Source organism: Prionailurus viverrinus, chromosome A2 (assembly GCF_022837055.1).
Source record: "Prionailurus viverrinus isolate Anna chromosome A2, UM_Priviv_1.0, whole genome shotgun sequence".
Classification (NCBI taxonomy): Eukaryota; Metazoa; Chordata; class Mammalia; order Carnivora; family Felidae; genus Prionailurus; species Prionailurus viverrinus.
The window spans coordinates 40,998,009-41,015,118 of record NC_062562.1 but is presented as its reverse complement, the minus strand read 5'-3'; the positions used below and the strand labels follow the sequence as shown (position 1 = coordinate 41,015,118).

The 17,110-nt window shown below is 37.0% G+C and overlaps 1 protein-coding gene across 3 annotated transcripts in view; it reads left to right on the top strand.

Moving 5' to 3' along the window:
- CNTN3 (contactin 3) overlaps window positions 1-17,110 on the top strand; it is a 343,356-nt gene that overhangs the window by 130,227 nt on the left and 196,019 nt on the right. For 2 of the 3 annotated variants that reach the window (XM_047851060.1, XM_047851057.1), the window contains exon 4: window positions 1,967-2,142. In XM_047851060.1, the coding sequence (XP_047707016.1) occupies window positions 1,967-2,142 (176 nt within the window). Of the gene's footprint in view, window positions 1-1,825; window positions 1,835-1,966; window positions 2,143-17,110 lie in introns of those variants that run through there. The other variant, XM_047851058.1, reaches the window with a different exon arrangement.

Genomic DNA, 17,110 nt, shown 5'->3' with positions numbered 1-17,110 from the left:
CAGGTCATGATGTCACGGCTCATGAGTTCAAACCCCACGTTGGGCTCTGTGCTGACAGCTCAGAGCCTGGAGCCTGCTTCCGATTCTGTGTCATCTTCTCTCTGCCCCTCCCCCACTCACACTTTGTCTCTCTCTCCTTCAAAAATAAGTAAAAATTAAAAAGAATTTCAACCCACCCACTTGTGATTTACTGTCATATTTATTCTCTGAAAGTCAAACCCAGCATGTGTAGGACTGTGTCTTCCATGTGGTTTGTCTGCATTTGTACCTGCCTGGAAACCATTGAAATGTGGGACTAAACTTATACATTTGTTCATTTCCTATGGCTTCCATCATTAAAACTTTATTATGTATTATTCAGATATAGAAAATGATATAAACACATAATCTAGTGTAATGATGAACATCCATAAAACCACTACTCAACTTAAGAAATAAAGACAGGGGCATGTAGGTGGCTCAGTTGGTTAAACATTAGCTTCCATTCAGGTCATGATCTCACGGTTTGTGAGTTCAAGACCCACGTTGGGCTTTGCTGTCATCATGGAGCCTGCTGCAGATCTTCTGTCCTCCTCTCTTTCTACCTCTTTCCTGATCTCTCTCTCTCAAAAATAAATAAACATTTAAAAAAAGAGAAAGAAAACCAAAAACCTAAATTTCCTCGTATTGCCCCCAAACATACCCCACTTTCTTTCCATGAGAGCTTTAAAATACCTTAAAGTGGAGGTTTTTCATTTTCACGTTTTAAAATATGTTTAGTGCATTGATACTACTTTATATGTTTTAAAACTTTACATAAATGGTATCAAACTGTATTTTGTGTACTTTCATTTGTGATAATATTCACATTTCATGTCTTTATTTGCTTTCAGAGCACGTACTATGTCCAAGTTAAATATTTTATGTACTAATATAACAATTTTTAGATGACACATGACATGAGTAAAGAACTCTGAGCTGGAATTCAAAAATGAGTACTACTTCTGGTCCAGTAATGAGTTATTTGGGAACAGCTGACATCTCAACTTTTTTATTGAAATCCTCATCTATAAAATGAGTATTAGATTACCCACATTCTCAGTTACAATGAGCAACTGAGATGATTGTTGTTATAATACACAAAAATTGATAGAATTGATAGTATAATTTTACTGTAACAATTAAGTCTTCCAGGAGGAAGACGGCTTAATTTATACAACAGATGTGTTCTTGAGACTGTGGGTTATTTCTGAGTTTTTCAAGGTGAAATCGACTTTGATGCGTCAAGTATTCTCCTCTTTTAAAAACTGTTTTTTTCTGTTTAAAAACTCGTGTTTAAAAACCAGCATCTTTTCTCCTTTCTTATTTTGGCTTCCTATTGATAAATATGGCTCTGGGGTTAATGCCTTTACTGTTGCGGACCCCCTTGGTGGCATTTAGGGTCTTTTACTGCAGTGTGCCATTTAGGAAATAGCATTGTGATGGCTGAGAGGAGTGGAGAGTGCCTCAGGGATAGGTATTTACCCAGACAAATTGAAATGGATAGTTGAGCACTTATCCAATTAATTTATTAAATGTGCTCAGTCGGTCTGAATAAATCAAAAGAAGTGTGCTCTTTCCCCCCTTCATTGGCAGCATGAGATTGGCCTGAAGTACATGAGATAATTACCTCAACTTTCTACTTCCTCTTTGCCTATGCAGACCCAGCCTAAATTTTCTCCCCAGTGAACAGATCATTCTTACCTCTTCAGAAAATCTTGAAAAATCCTTAACTTCTAGAGGCTATTCTGTTGTGCTTTCTACTATACTTTAACCATTTGTTTCCGCTAAATAGCTGGGCCATGTTTCAATTCAGGTATGCCACCATGGAATAATATATTTATCATCCTCATTTATGAAAGATGATGTTTAAAGTAGATTTTATAATGTGGATTTTTTAAAATTTAAATACGGTAAGAGGGGAAAAATCTTGATACTTGTTTTACAGATGGCAGCTGAATGGAAGTGATATTAATCCGAGTATGGAATATCGCTATAAGTTGAACGGAGGAAATCTTGTCGTTATTAACCCAAACAGAAACTGGGATACGGGAAGTTACCAGTGTTTTGCGACAAATTCACTTGGGACAATTGTCAGCAGAGAAGCTAAACTCCAATTTGCATGTAAGTTTACATTTGCAACATCTAGCAAACCCAATATTTTAAAATATTTAACTGAGTTTGTGTGGTCATTTTGGATTTCAGAAACAATACGTGGATTTTATTAATTGGATAAATAGGTTGAGGAGACAATTCAGTATGATCTTTTGGATCTCTATGTACTGTACAAATCAGAGCTTAAAATGCGTGGGGGTGTGTTTTCCATTTTGCTATTTTTGTAAGGATTCTGTTTAGGAATGGAAAAAAGAATCCAGTTAAGAATATGTTCATCAAGTAGCTACTCTGCTACTGCGTTTGAACTGAAAAGAAAATGAAGGAATTGTCAGACATGATCCTCGCTCTGGGAGAACATTGAAATTAGAGAAATTAGAGAATTATGTCTGAGAGATTTGAAAAGATTTAAGGAACCAAGACAATGAGAAGGAAAAGAATCTTATTGACCTCCCTTGTGGTTTTGCCCAGCTCACAGTGACCTTCAGGGCAACTCTCACTGAGGCAGGGCTCTGGAGGCCAGCTTTGTACCTTGTTAATTGGACCTGGGTGAACTTGTGGCCCAACCTGAGAAAAATCACAGCCTTTCTCCAGGGAATTCTGAATTGGGACCAGAGATCTCATTTAGTTTTTATCTTCCTGATAATATCTTGTGACTACTTTCTACTTTTTGCTTCTTTTAGTTTCTGTTCCTTTGCTTTAGCTGTATATTTTGTATGTAATGCATCTTAGGGTTACCTTGGTTGTAAGGTTTCTCTTAGTTCTTTACATGTACCTCAGTAATTCTGAAATTGGAATGCATGTGTTCTTATAATGTGGTAGTATTGTCTCCCCACAGCCACAAGCCATTAAGAAATTGATGATACGTCATTTAATGCATGGCTTATTCTGCAGCTTTCTGTTCTTTATAATGACAATGGTTGCTTTTGCTCCTGATACTATATTCTGCATGCTCTGTTTGCATACTTACTTGCTCTTTCTATTGTTTTCACTTTGTTATCTTCGACGAACAGTGTTTCTGGCTCTCTGATTTAAAGCTGTACCTTCCTGAGTACTTTGAAAGCTAGATTTTATATCATACAAATTTAAGTTTGCCTTGAAGTTTACCAATTAGTATTGTATATGTTCTTTTAATAGCCAGAATTTTAAATCTAAATTGTTTTTTCAGAGTTACTCCATTTTAAACAATAAGTTTTGTTCCTTTTTCCTCTTACTGTATATTTTGCTGTCCTGGTGATTTCTGTGGTTATTGATTTAAATTGTTGTTCTGCCGTTTTCATAGAGGGGTGTGTGTGTGTGTGTGTGTGTGTGTGTGTGTGTACACATACAGGGTAAGCATATATATTAGGCACTATGTATATATGCATGTATGTGTGTATATACTAAGTATACATATAATATTTTTCTCATAGAATGATTTAATATGTGCATATTGTCTTTAACCAGAATTTTGCCAGAATCTATGAGGTATCAGTGTTTTTACCTAGTTTCAATGCCCGCCATGAGACCTCTTCCCATTCTTGCATTTTTATTTTTTTAGTATCTCCATTTTTAAATATTTACTATTTAATAACTCACATTTAAAAACGGAACTATAGGGGCGCCTGGGTGGCACAGTCGGTTAAGCATCCGACCTCAGCCAGGTCACAATCTCGCGGTCCAGGAGTTCGAGCCCCGCGTCAGGCTCTGGGCTGATGGCTCAGAGCCTGGAGCCTGTTTCCGATTCTGTGTCTCCCTCTCTCTCTGCCCCTCCCCCGTTCATGCTCTGTCTCTCTCTGTCCCAAAAATAAATAAACGTTGAAAAAAAAATAAATTAAAAAAAATAAATAAATAAAAACGGAACTATATATCATCCTATTTTAAAATTTATTTTGAGAGTGCACGCATGTGTGAGGGGCAGGAAGAGAGGGAAGAAAGTATCCCAAGCAGGCTCCGTGCTATCAGCATAGAGCCTGATGCAGGGTGAACTTTGAGATCGTGACCTGATTTGTAATCAAGAGTCTGATGCATCACCAAGTGAGCCTCCCAGCTGCCCCTGTTGCATCGTATTACATTTTAAAGAATGTCATTATATTGACTTGAGTATGAAGATACCTTCTGGTTAGTACAAAGGTTGAATCCCCAAACTGCCAAAGAATTTCCATATGGTGTCCTATTGTCTTATGGAGTTAGTGTTGCTGAACACAAGTCTGAGATCAGACTCACTTCCGTTTCTTGGGAGCTCACCACCACTTCCTTTTTTGTTGCTTTTTTGTCTCACTTGGTTGCATATGTGATAATTTTTCTTCATCCCTTTAGTTAAAAACATGCATATTTCTAGCATACTGCAACGTTTAGCTCTTCTTAAAATTACTTTGCTTAGAATTTGAGTTATTATTATAATTGCATGTTTTTGTACACAGTTTAGGAAATTTTCCTTCTTTTATATCTTTTAGTTTTATGTTTGATTTACTCATATTTAAAAGGCACTGATACTATGTTTACTGGATTTTTTTTTGTCCTATTTTTTGAAATACGTTTTACCTCAGGCTGTTCTTTCCTTTGAATTTCTGTTCTTCATTCGATGAGGCCACATCTCTTTGTTTGTATTCTTTTGAGGATATAGTCAGTTTTCTGAAATGCTCTTTTGGATCTACAGGCAGTGTTTGTTCCCACTTCCATTTGGTGTTTTCATTTTTATGCTTAATATTTTAAATATGCTCTAAAGCAAATTTCATCCAAACTCTGTTTTTATCAACAGATGCTATCAGTGGATTACCCTGACTCTGTTTGCTTTGCTACATGCAGAGGTCCGATTCTTTGCTCTGATCTATAGCAGAATGTACAATTCCCAGTCTAATTCCCTATTTCTAGGAGTCTTTCACCAAATATATTGTTCCTTTTATGCAGTGATATTTTTCTATTACAGATTTTTTAAAGATTTTTTTTCAGTCTATCCTTCATAGAGAGTATGGCTTGTTTGGAAATACCTCTGAAATTATATCATGCCTCTTCTAGTCTCCCTGTCCAGTACTTAACAGGCCAAATGGGATAAAGTTGTTAAGTCTAGGATTTTATTTAGCCTACTTACAAGCTAATAAGTTAGCCTGCTGCTGTTTCACTGATGGTAGCAGAAGACACGATATTCCTGGATCAGTGACAGAGGGCTTTATTACTCACAGCTCAGCAAGCAACATGCTTCCTTACCCTCAAGTCCCACAGAGGTGTTAAGCTGTGGCTGGAAAGATGCTGCACACACAGCTGAGGAACACTGGGCTTAGAGACCCCGCCTCTCTTATAGCAAGCAGTAAGCAACCTGCTTTTAATCCTAGAGAAAACCATTACCTTATCCTTCCAGGCTGCTCTCTGCAGACACATCCTGAGAAAGACCTTTCAGCCTTGGCACACCCAGCAAAAACTTGCAGAGAAGCTAACAACACATGGTTGATTGCCTCTCCCAAAAAGGGTTGTCAGTTTTTTGTTTGTTTGCTACGATGCTTGAGTTTTTCACTTGGGTGCACCCTATCAGGATACATGTGGTAACAGCCTCACATACATTCTTGTTCTGGTGCTTGTCATGAGTTGCTTAGCAGTGTTGGTGTACAGGGAGTCTTTGGTTTGCTTTGGTTTTGCAGTTTGAGGAGGGGACAGTTCATAAGTGTTTTTTGGAAATAGACAAGAAGGAATTTTGGGTATTCTTCGCCTAATGACATGTTAGATTGGAAATGTAAAAGATGCATTTTTAAAATGATACAGTTGAGATATAACTGGTATCTTCTGGTAAAGAGACCAAAGACAGTGGAAAAAACAGTGGAAAATATTTGCTAGATCAGAGATTTCAAACCACCAGTTTTAAAGAAGCCTCGCTTTGACTTGGTAGCCTTGAAAGGATGTGGTGCCTTAACCGAAGATGGAATTAGGATCAAGACCCTTGTATTATTAGTAAGATGCTCATGACTTCAGGGGATTTTGACTGTCTTTGCTGTAGACAAATGGATGGTAACTGGGTTGTCACTGAGAAACATTCAAATTGTTCACTATATGTCTCCTCTCTTGATTATGTTTGCATGGTTAGTGATACTTTTTGTTTCTATTAGTATGGAGAAAGTATTTAAAATGTGCTTCATGGATAAATGAATATATGAAAGGATAGTCAATGCACCACTTATAACACTGGGGAAAATGCAAGGAAATGTAATCTTAATTTTCAAGTTGCTTGGAAATCGTGTTTGTAATAAAATGAAAATGAAAAAGGTCATTCTTAATTTAAGAGGTCTCCTTTTTGTAGCCATTCTTAACCCTTTCCGGTAGATTATTTGTGGAATAGTTAAAAAAATTCTGTGGAAGGGAAAAATTTGTAAAACGAGGCAGTGTTTGAGTTATAGATTTCTCAGTTATTTGCTATTATGTGACATGTGTATAATCTTTGATATGTGTTTAATATATTTGAAAATTTTTTCCAGATTCTTAATTCCAACCACAGCAGTTTAGGATAGCAACCCCAAACCCCCAAATATCTTTGCTTCATTAATACTCAGTTTTATTTGTCTTATTCCTGAATTTCTTATATTTCTTTATTACAATGTTTTTATTTTGGTCATTTTGTGATGCATTATATTTTAATCATGAATTATGTTAGACATGCAAATAGTAGGGAGAAATTAGAAAGAATTTCAGTGTAGCCACCAGTTAAGATTTAAAGCATTTGAAGTTCAATTAAACCTACCTGCTAACTCACCCTGCTGACATTTCCTTCACTGGCCGCCCCTCTCAGTAGTGATTCACTGCTGTAAATTAAGTGTGGTTTTTATCCTTAGAATGCACATTTGTTTTTCTAAGCAGCAGGCTAAATTGTTGTACCTTTTTAATCTTTTAAACTTTTATATAGTGGCATCATACGGTATGCATACATCTGCAACATTTTTGTCCCCTCAGCATTAGGTTTTGAATGTCTGCTGCTCTACATCCTTGCCAATGCTTGTTATTGTTCTGTTTTTTAATTTGTGCAAATCGGATGAATATAAAATTGCGTTTCACTATGGTTTAATTTGCATTTCTGTGATTACAATGACGCTAAACTCCTTTTCTATATTTGGTTGATCTAGATTTTTTTCTTTTTACTGTATGATAGCCTTTTTTTTTTTTTTTTACAGTTCTTTGTATACTTTGGATTGATCATCTTTTTAGTGACTAGTTGTTTTTTTCCTTGAGTCTGTCAAATGATGAACAGATGTTCTTACTTTTGAATTAAGGTATCCGTCTCTTTATAACCTGTGTTCTTTTACGAGTTGTTTAAATTTTTTTGTCCCTCATCCTTAAATGGTAAAGACATTCTCCTAAAGGTACTTATAAATGTTTAATGTTACGCTCTTTACATTAAGTATTTAATTATCTGGAATTGATTTTGTATATCATAGGAGGTATAAGTACCCATTTATATTATTCCAATATGGGAAATCAACTTTAGCAGCCCAATTGATTGAAGAGTCCATTCTTAACCAACCCAAGTGCAACGTGTGGTCATTGTTTCTGGCTTCTTTGGGCTTTTGTGTTTGGAGAATCGTATTATCAGCAAATAATGAGAATTTTTGTTGCCTTATCAAACACTGCTCTTTCTCTAAGAGCCTAATAGAGTTTTAAATTAATAGTTTGATGGTAGATATTCCTATCTTGATCCTGATTTTATTTATTTACTTTTTAATGTTTATTATTGAGAGAGAGACACACAGAGAGATAGAGAGAGACAGAGAATGAGAGGGGGAAGGGCAGAAAGGGAGACACAAAATCCAAAGCAGGCTCCAGGCTCTGAGCTGTCTGCACAGAGCCTGATGCAGAGCTCAAACTCACGAACCATGAGATCATGACCTGAACCGAATTCGGATACTAACGGACTGAACCACCCAGGTGCCCCTTGATACTGATTTTAAAGAGAATAAATTAAGAGTAACATTGCATCATTTTATAGGACATTTTCTGTGGATTTTGTAAACACTAATGCAGATCCTTTTCAGGTTAGTTTTTATTATGAATGTTTTATTCTTTTAAGAGCTTTTCCTACTTTTACTGAGATATTCCTTTTGTTTTTCTCCTTTAAACTATTAATGTAGTGAATATTGTTTAATATTAATCAAACTACTATTCCTGGGTTAGTTTCCTCTTGGCTTTTATGTAAGTTTTTTAAATACATGGATGCTAGTAGGTATTTGCCAACATTTTATTTTGCATTTTTACATATATATTCATATAGGAGATTTTCTTTTTATTTTCTCTTATACTGTCCTTTCTTTGGCTTTAGTATCAAAGTTATGTTCATCTCAAAAAATGAGCTGGAGAATATTTCTTATTTTTATATTCCCTAGAAGAATGTAAGAAAAATTGGAATTATATATTCCTTGAATAAGAAGTAGAACTTACAGGACTGCCTGGGTGGCTCAGTCGGTTAAGCTTCCTACTTCGGCTAAGGTCATGATTCACACTTGGTGAGTTCAAGCCCTGTGTTGGGCTCTGTGCTGACAGCTTGGAGCCTGAAGCCTGCTTTGGATTCTGTGCTTCCTTCTCTCTCTGCTCCTCCCCCACTTGCACTCTGTCTTTCTCTCAAAAATAACTGAACATTTAAGACAAATTTAAGAAAAAAAGAAGTAGAACCTACAAATAACAACTGGGCTTGGAGTTTCATTGAGGAAGATAATTTTTGAATGCTTATTTTTTTTAATTTTTTTGAGAGAGAGAGAGCAGGAGAGGAGTAGAGGGAGAGAGAGAGAGAGAGAGCGAGAGAGAGAGAGAGAGAGAGGGGGAGAGAGAGAGGGGGGGAGAGAGAGAGAGAGAGAGAGAGAGAGAGAGAGAGAGAGAGAGAAGGAACCCTAAGCAGCTTCTGCTCTGTGGATGTGGAACCTGAGGCGGAGCTCAGTCCCACCAACAATGAGATTATGACCTAAACCTAAATCAACAGCCAGAAGCTTAACTAACTGAGCCACCTAGATACCCCGAGGAAATATTTTAACTATTAATTGAATCTCTTGAATAGTTACAGGAGTAATCATATTATCTTTTTCTTTAGGGAAAGTTGTGGCTTCACTAGGAATTTCATCCATATTTTTATATTTTCTAGTGCATTGGCAAAAAGTTATTTCAAAACCTTTCCTTTTATTATTATCATTCTTTGCTTTGTATGTACACTCCCTGTTTCATTCTAAGTATTATTTTACTCCTCTTTTTAATAAAACTTGTCAGAACTTGGCATTATTTTCACTTTTGAATCTTTATATGTCATTCATTTTATTTTTATTGTTCTTTCCAACTTCTTGGATTATTTTTTTTTACATCACTTAATTTATATGGTTAACTTATTACTTTCTTACCATTCTTCTGTTCTCATATAAATATGTATGGCTTTAAATTTTCCTGAAATCAGTTTTAACTGCAAACCAGAGTTTGACATAATAGCATATTTATTATGTTCACTTCTATAACTGTTATAATTTCATTATGATGAATGAAATTTCTCTTGGATCTGTGAGTTATCAGATTTGTGTTTCTGAACTTCCAAACATATAGAGTTTTTCTAGTCACCTTTTCTTACTTGTTTCTAACCTAGTGTCCCATAGATCAGAGCAGTGTTCTCCATATGTTCAGTGGGTTAAACTTGTTAATTTTGTTGCTGAAATTATATTATTTCATTACTGATGCTTTAGCTAAACAATCAGTTTCTCTCATATGATAGTGGATTTCACAGTCTATCCTAGTATTTCTGTATTTTTGCTTTGTATATTTAGTGATTTCTTGATGCATAAAAATTTATAATCAGAATATTTTTGGTCCACATGAGGTAACCAACTATCTTTTATTAATTACTTGCCTTAGAATTTAGGTGTTCATATGCTAATATTGCTTTCTAATTCATTCTGCGTTTTTTGTGTGTACTTCTCGTATGGATTGATTGAGAATCTCTTCCCCACTCAATAACATTGGAAGTTATACACCTTATTTATTTTCTTCTAGTAATTGCCCTAGAAATTTCAGTATGCATGTTTAACAAAGTCTAAAGTTAATTCAATATTTCTAACAATAGAGTATTATTCAGTACTTTAAACTATATTGTCCTCCTCCAAAATACTGAAATATTGTTGACTAATATTTTTTTGTTGAAATTTTTAATGTCATCAATTAGACATTACTGATACAGTTCCTTTGATTTTCCAGGGTTGTTTTTTTTTTTAATGTCAGAAGCAACATAAGCATGTATAAACCTGTATGTACTTTTTTATTTGTGTCTGGTTTTAAGGAAAACTTCCGGGGGACCTGTGGCTCGCTGCCCCTCCCCCACTTGTTCTCTCTCTCTCTCTCTCTCTCTCTCTCTCTCTCTGTCTCTCAAAAATAAATAACCATTAAAAAAATTAAAGAAAACTTCAGGCTTCTGCACATTTCCTCTTTATGTCTGCTTTCCTAGAGGAAACTACTTTCAGTTTACTTTTAAGCATTGTTTGACCATCAGCTCTGAACTGATGCCCTAATACTCTCAGAGCACCACCTTGTCAACCACAGCAATGTGAGATTGCCTTTGCATAAGGTTTGTGAAATCCAGCATTTTAAAGTCATAACTCTTATAAAAGCACAAAATTAAAAATGGGGAAATCGACATTACATCCCACCTACTGTACTTTGACTAGAGAGAGTTTCAAAAGAGGATAAGCCTGTCAGTTTTCTGGCCCAGCCATCATCCAAACCTCCAAGGTAAGTAACACTTCACCTGCCTTTGTTTGAAGCTGGGGCGGGAGTTGGGGGGCGGGGGCTGAGAAAAAGCCAGTTGCCAATTGATTAATATTTTCATATGCATTGTCTTAGGGCATATTATCAAAGGATTTTATTAGATCAAAATTTGAAACAGGTCACTCTTCAGTGTTTACATGATGATGACTTTGTAAATAATGTTTAGAGCTGAGATTGGTAGCAAAGTATAATTACTAATTATTTTTCTTTCATGCTTAATTTTTCTTTTCCCACAAATAAGTAATCTTGTTTGTTTGTTTTACTTTCTTAATTTTCTATGGTTTTATGCTTACGTCATCCAAAACTTTGGCTAGTTTTCTGAATGTCCTCTCAGATATTGAGATGCATCAGATACCCTGTTGGTTTTATCTTCTCAGAGAAATCTGTTCTGGAGGTCTTTGGAGTGGTCCCATGTAAACTAGCTTTTTCCTGCACATCAGAGGCCGGAGTGGCTTCCTGACATCTCACTTCCTCTGTGTTGGTATTTGTTGTTTTAGAATGCCATATTCTCAAGTGTCCTAAGAAAGGATGAATAATATCTATGATTTTTTCCAGATCATGTGTTCTAGAAATTCTTTAACGGCATACTTAATTGAGAGACTCAGCCTTCTAGGGATTTGATATTAGAAATGATTTTCCTTCAGTACTCTGAAGATATTCTCCTGTTATTCAGCACCCAATGTTGCTGTTGAGAAATCTGATGCCACTTTGATTCTTTACATAGAGGGACCTGTTTTTCTCTGGAGGAGGTTTGTAGGATTTTCACAATGATTTGATTTTTATGAGTCAAATTTTATCTAACATAAAAATTTTTATGTTAGATAAAACATAAACCTATCTAACATTTTATCTAACTCTATGGATCCTTATAGTTTTAGGACATCAGTCCTTTACTTCTGAGAGATTTTATGATTTCCTCTTTTTAGTTTTTTCTGTTTTCCTTTTCACATACATTGTTATTTGCATTTTGGATAGCCTAGAATGGATTGCTCCTCTCCTCTCTTCACTCCCCGACCCTCACTACCACTAACACCCACACACAGTTCTATCCGAATTTATTTCTTTGGGCTTTTATCTCTATCTCTTGGTAAATATTTTCAACCTTTTCTTTGAACACTTCTACTGAATTTTTAATATGTGCTGTCTAATGTTTGCAATTGAAGAGAATTTTTGTACTCTTAATATCCTCTATATCTTTTTTTGGTTCAGTAGTTGTAATATCTTTTCATATACATATGAAGATATGAATGATAGATGGTTTTCTTCCTTTGTTTTCTTCCCCTATACAAAATGTTTTTCCCAAGTAGCTTTGTTTCTGTTTTATGCTGGTTGGTTTCTGTCTTTCAAATGAGAAATTGTCTTGCAGATATCTGGTTATTTTGGGTTATTTGCACAGGCCTAAGAGTGGGGAACCAACACCCTAACAGAAATCTCCAGTTTCATGGTGGATCTTGTCATTTTGAGGTAACCATATTGTTGCTCATTTCATTGGGAGCCCCTTAAATATCAGTGCTTTTAGTTCTTCCCTTTTGAGCCAGTTAGATTCTTCAGAGGGGAAAAGAATCCAGTCTTCCCCCTGGTTGGCAATAACACTGCCACTAGTGTTCTAGGAGCGTGGTGGGAGAAGAGGCCTTAGAGATTGCAGTATCCAAGGTGCATCTATTTATTTCGTCCACCTGTTTTCTCACAAGATGCTACCCAAGATCAACCGAGTAATGTCTACTTAAGGCATCCAGTGTTTCATCCTCTAGAGAATAAGCCCCTTCTCTGTTGTGGAATGGGACTTCCTTGGTTGTAGGTGGGCAGACCAGAAATCTGGGTATCTGCTGCTTAAAATTTTCTATTTTACCACCCCCTCCACTTCCTTTCCTTTTCCAGATGTGCCTGCTACCTCCATTCCTAAGGGTTTTGAGGATTCTGCCTGTCAATCTGCTCATTTCGGGGATTTCCTTATTATGAGCCCAAGAGTCATCTTTCTCCCATTTTGTGAAACCAGTTAACACCATCACTTCTGTTTTCTGGCTTGTAAAATTTTATTACACTTTGCTATTCTGTTCCCCTGCCTTCAAAACATACCTCTGTATTGCAAGTAGATCCTAGTTTGGAGAATATCTCCGAGGAAGAGAGAAATTAGATATGTAGGTGTTTCTCTGGAAGCCTTACTGTTACTTCACGCAAATCAGTGTTTCTTTTTTAGATTTACTCACACATTTACTATTGCTGTTGGGCACCCGCTTTCTTGCATCTGGACTCATTTTTCTTCTTTGAGACCTCTATTAGAAATCTATTTAGTATGTTTCTGTAGGTGATCAGTGCTATTTTGTTTTCTCTCTCCCCCCATTGGTCTGAAAGTGCGTTTATTTGCCCTTGTTCTTCAGACAATAATTTCACTGCAAAATGTAGTGTTAAAGACACTCCTAGACTGGAGCCAGACCGCATGGGTTTGAATCGCATCTCCACGGCTTGTCAGCCTCATGACTTTGGACAAATACTTGACCTGCTTGCGTTTCTAGTTCTTCATCTGCAGAGCAAAGCTTAACGGTGGAATTTACTTCACTGGGTGTGAGGGTTAAATGAACTAAAATGTGTCAAGCCCCCAGAGCAGTGCCTACCACAGAGTGCATGCTATCTGTGCAAGATCAGCTCCTGTCATTTTTATACAGTTGCAGGGAATGATAACTGGATCTTGGGATGCATGTCTTATGACAACTGAAAATTTTTTAGCAGATATCTTCCAGATTCATTTATCCCCATGGCAACTCCACTCCTTCTCATTTTCTTTTGAATATATTTTGAAACTTCTCATTCTCTCCTGCATCTCTGTTAACTTGCCTGTCTGTCAGGTTTTCTATCTCCACATCTCTTTGCACTGTTCAGAGTTACTTACTTCTTTCTAGCCTTTACATCACTAATTAATCTCTGCCAATTTACTATTAAATAATCCTTTGAGTTTTTACTTCTAGTGATTGTATTTCCCCTGTCTAGACATTCTGTCTGGCTCTTTTTTCTATGTTCCTGTTCTCTATTCAGAGCATCTTGGTTTTTTTCTGATGGTTTGACATGCAACCCCATTTTTTTCTTTATTGTTTTAATGGTTTAATGTCTTAAGTATTTAGGTATTCCTTCATAATGTTTATTAGCTCAGGACATTGCCTGTGTGAACCTGTGATTTGTTGGTCTGTTGGGAATATAAAAGTGCTCCCATTTTTTAAAAACAGTTTTTTTAATGTTTATTTCTTTTTGAGAGACTGAGAGAGACAGAGAATGAGCCAGGGAGGGGCAGAGAGAGAGAGGGAGACACAGAATATGAAGCAGGCTCCAGGCTCTAAGGTGTCAGCACAGAGTCCGATGCAGGGTTCAGACTCACAAACCATGAGATCATGACCTGAGCTGAAGTCGGACACTTATCCAACTGAGCCACCCAGGTGCCCCAAGAATCACTTTTTAAATAAAAGCCCCCATAAAGTAGAAACTACTAATAGAGAAGTTATTTCAGGTAAAACTTAAAATTTCAAAGGTCAGTTATTTTAGAGTATTATTTATATTATGATTAATGACTTGTATGTATATTATGAGAAAATTACTTTTCTCCTCTCTATATTATATATTTTGTCTAATTGTGCAAAGAAAGGGTAAAAGGCATTTTAGTCTTAGTATACGTGCTGCTGAAGCCAGCACAGGGAAATTTAGTCTTTGTTTTTTAATAAGAAATTTATTGTCAGATTGATTTCCATACAACACCCAGTGCTCATCCCAACAGGTGCCCTCCTCAATACCCATCACTCCCCTCCCTCCCACCCCCCATCAACCCTCAGTTCTCAGTTTTTAGAGTCTCTTATGGTTTGGCTCTCTCCCTCTCTCTCTCTCTCTCTTTTTTTTTCTCCTTCCCCTCCCCCATAGTCTTCTGTTAAGTTTCTCAGGATCCACATAAGAGTGAAAACCTATGGTATCTCTTTCTTTGTATGACTTATTTCACTTAGCATAACACTCTCCAGTTCCACCCAAGTTGCTACAAAAGGCCATATTTCATTCTTTCTCATTGCCACGTAGTATTCCATTGTATATATAAACCACCTCTTCTTTATCCATTCATCAGTTGATGGACATTTAGGCTCTCTCCATATTTGGCTATTGTTGAGAGTGCTGCCATAAAAATTGGGGTACAAGTGCCCCCATGCATCAGCACTCCTGTATCCCTTGGGTAAATTCCTAGCAGTGCTGTTGCTGGGCCATAGGGTAGATCTATTTTTAATTTTTTGAGGAACCTCCACCCTGTTTTCCAGCGTGGCTGCACCAGTTTGCATTCCCACCAACAGTGCAAGAGGGTTCCCGTTTTTCCACATCCTCTCCAGCGTCTATAGTCTCCTGATTTGTTCATTTTAGCCACTCTGACCAGCGTGAGGTGATATCTCAGTGTGCTTTTGATTTGTATTTCCCTGATGAGCGACATTGACCATCTTTTCATAAATAATTTTTGATGTGAATATGACCTCCAGTAGAATTTCTGCCTACCCAGGCCAACATGAGACTCTCTTTAGCCTTGGGTTAAGGAGTGTCCATACCAAGAAGATTTTATTGCTTTTTCCAGGAACCTCAGGGGTATAACCAAGCTAGGAACTGTTTTATGTTACTATATTGGTTCTGGGTAACCCAATGTGAATAGTCAGTTTTCACTATTTATGGTAGTTATCTTCCATAAAGTCACTGTTAACACAAGTTAGCAAATACCGAACCATTGCTCCTCAGGGAAATATAGGGTTAGATTCCTGCAAACCTCTGGTCACAACATTATCTTCAGCCAGTCAATTCATAACCTTGTTTTATGTATGTTTCTGTTTAAAGGAATCTTGTGGAATGTGCAGTGTTGATTTATTAACATTAAACTCATGGTCAAGAGCTCTTTCATGCTCAAACAAAGCTTTTCTAACAAACATATTTTTCCCCCTAAGGCACAGCACAGTTTCCTTATGCATAAGAACATGAGAGATTTCAGCCCTATGCTTGGGGTCCATTGAAACCATAAGGTCAACCAAAAGCACACAAGCGCAAAAACCATGGCATTAAATATACAGAAATAAAGGATGCTTGTTTACAGTATGAGAGCTGAAACAAGAAGGCAGAGAGCATTGCTTCCTCAACCTCAATTGGGAATGTGCACAGGGTGTGACTCAGACTTGTCAACACTTTGTGCATGTGTTCATATGACCACCAAAGTACTGCAAATACTGATTTGGGGGTTACAAATAGATTTTAGGGAGTAGGTGAACTTACAGACATGAAATTCACAAATAATGAGGGTCAACTATGTTAACTGCACAGGAAATCCCAAACCATGTCAAGTGTTAGGTCCCACATTGTGAATTCTTCATTGAAGTGTCTCTGCCCTGCAAACCCCTCACGGCCACCACAGACCCACCCTAGGAGAGAGAGGACAAACTAACTCCCTAGTCCTTTCCCTCATTCCAGGGATGGGTTTAGCCATCACTGCAGCCCTGCAGACGTGCAGCTGTGTGTGAAAGCGCTCATCTCCAAATGGCCACTTCCTAGACCCAAAACCTGTTTCTGTTTTCACATGGTCCATTCAAGCCTAATGCTCACATTGCCCACACCCTCATTCCCAGCAACCCCAGCCTAAGCTCTAGAATTAATTGCTCTGCTTTTCACCTTACTTCTTTGCCCAGCTATGCATCCAACTTAATTTTTGTTGTAACAAACGCTGCAAGGTAACTTGTAGAACTAGATGTCTCCTATCATTTCTTATGCTTTTTTATAATTGTGTTCAATTTGGTCACCTAGGATGATAATGTAAATGAGTGAAATAAGCTTGGTGTAAACAATAAGAATTAGTAGGGTCTGAGATGGGCTGGAGATGCTGGCGTGCTTTTCCTAAAGGGAGTGCTCACTGCTCACTTCCCTAGTTTTTGTCATTTATTTATTTACTCCTAACTTCATACTTCCAGCTTGGACCTGTCCCCCGAACTTGTGGCTCAGAAAACCACCTGCCAATTCTGCTCTGGATATAAGCTGACATCTCAGAGTTATATTTCCAAACCATAATCTTGATTTTCCCAGAAACCTTGCTCCTCTCCAGTGTTCACCATTTTGATAAAAGACAGATTTGTTTGTTTTCTGGGTTAGTTGCACTGATGTGGCTGTTATCTAGATGTATCAGTGGGACAAGGTGAGTTTAGGATTCTCCTACCCCACCATCAGGACGAGCACGGAGTAACGTCTA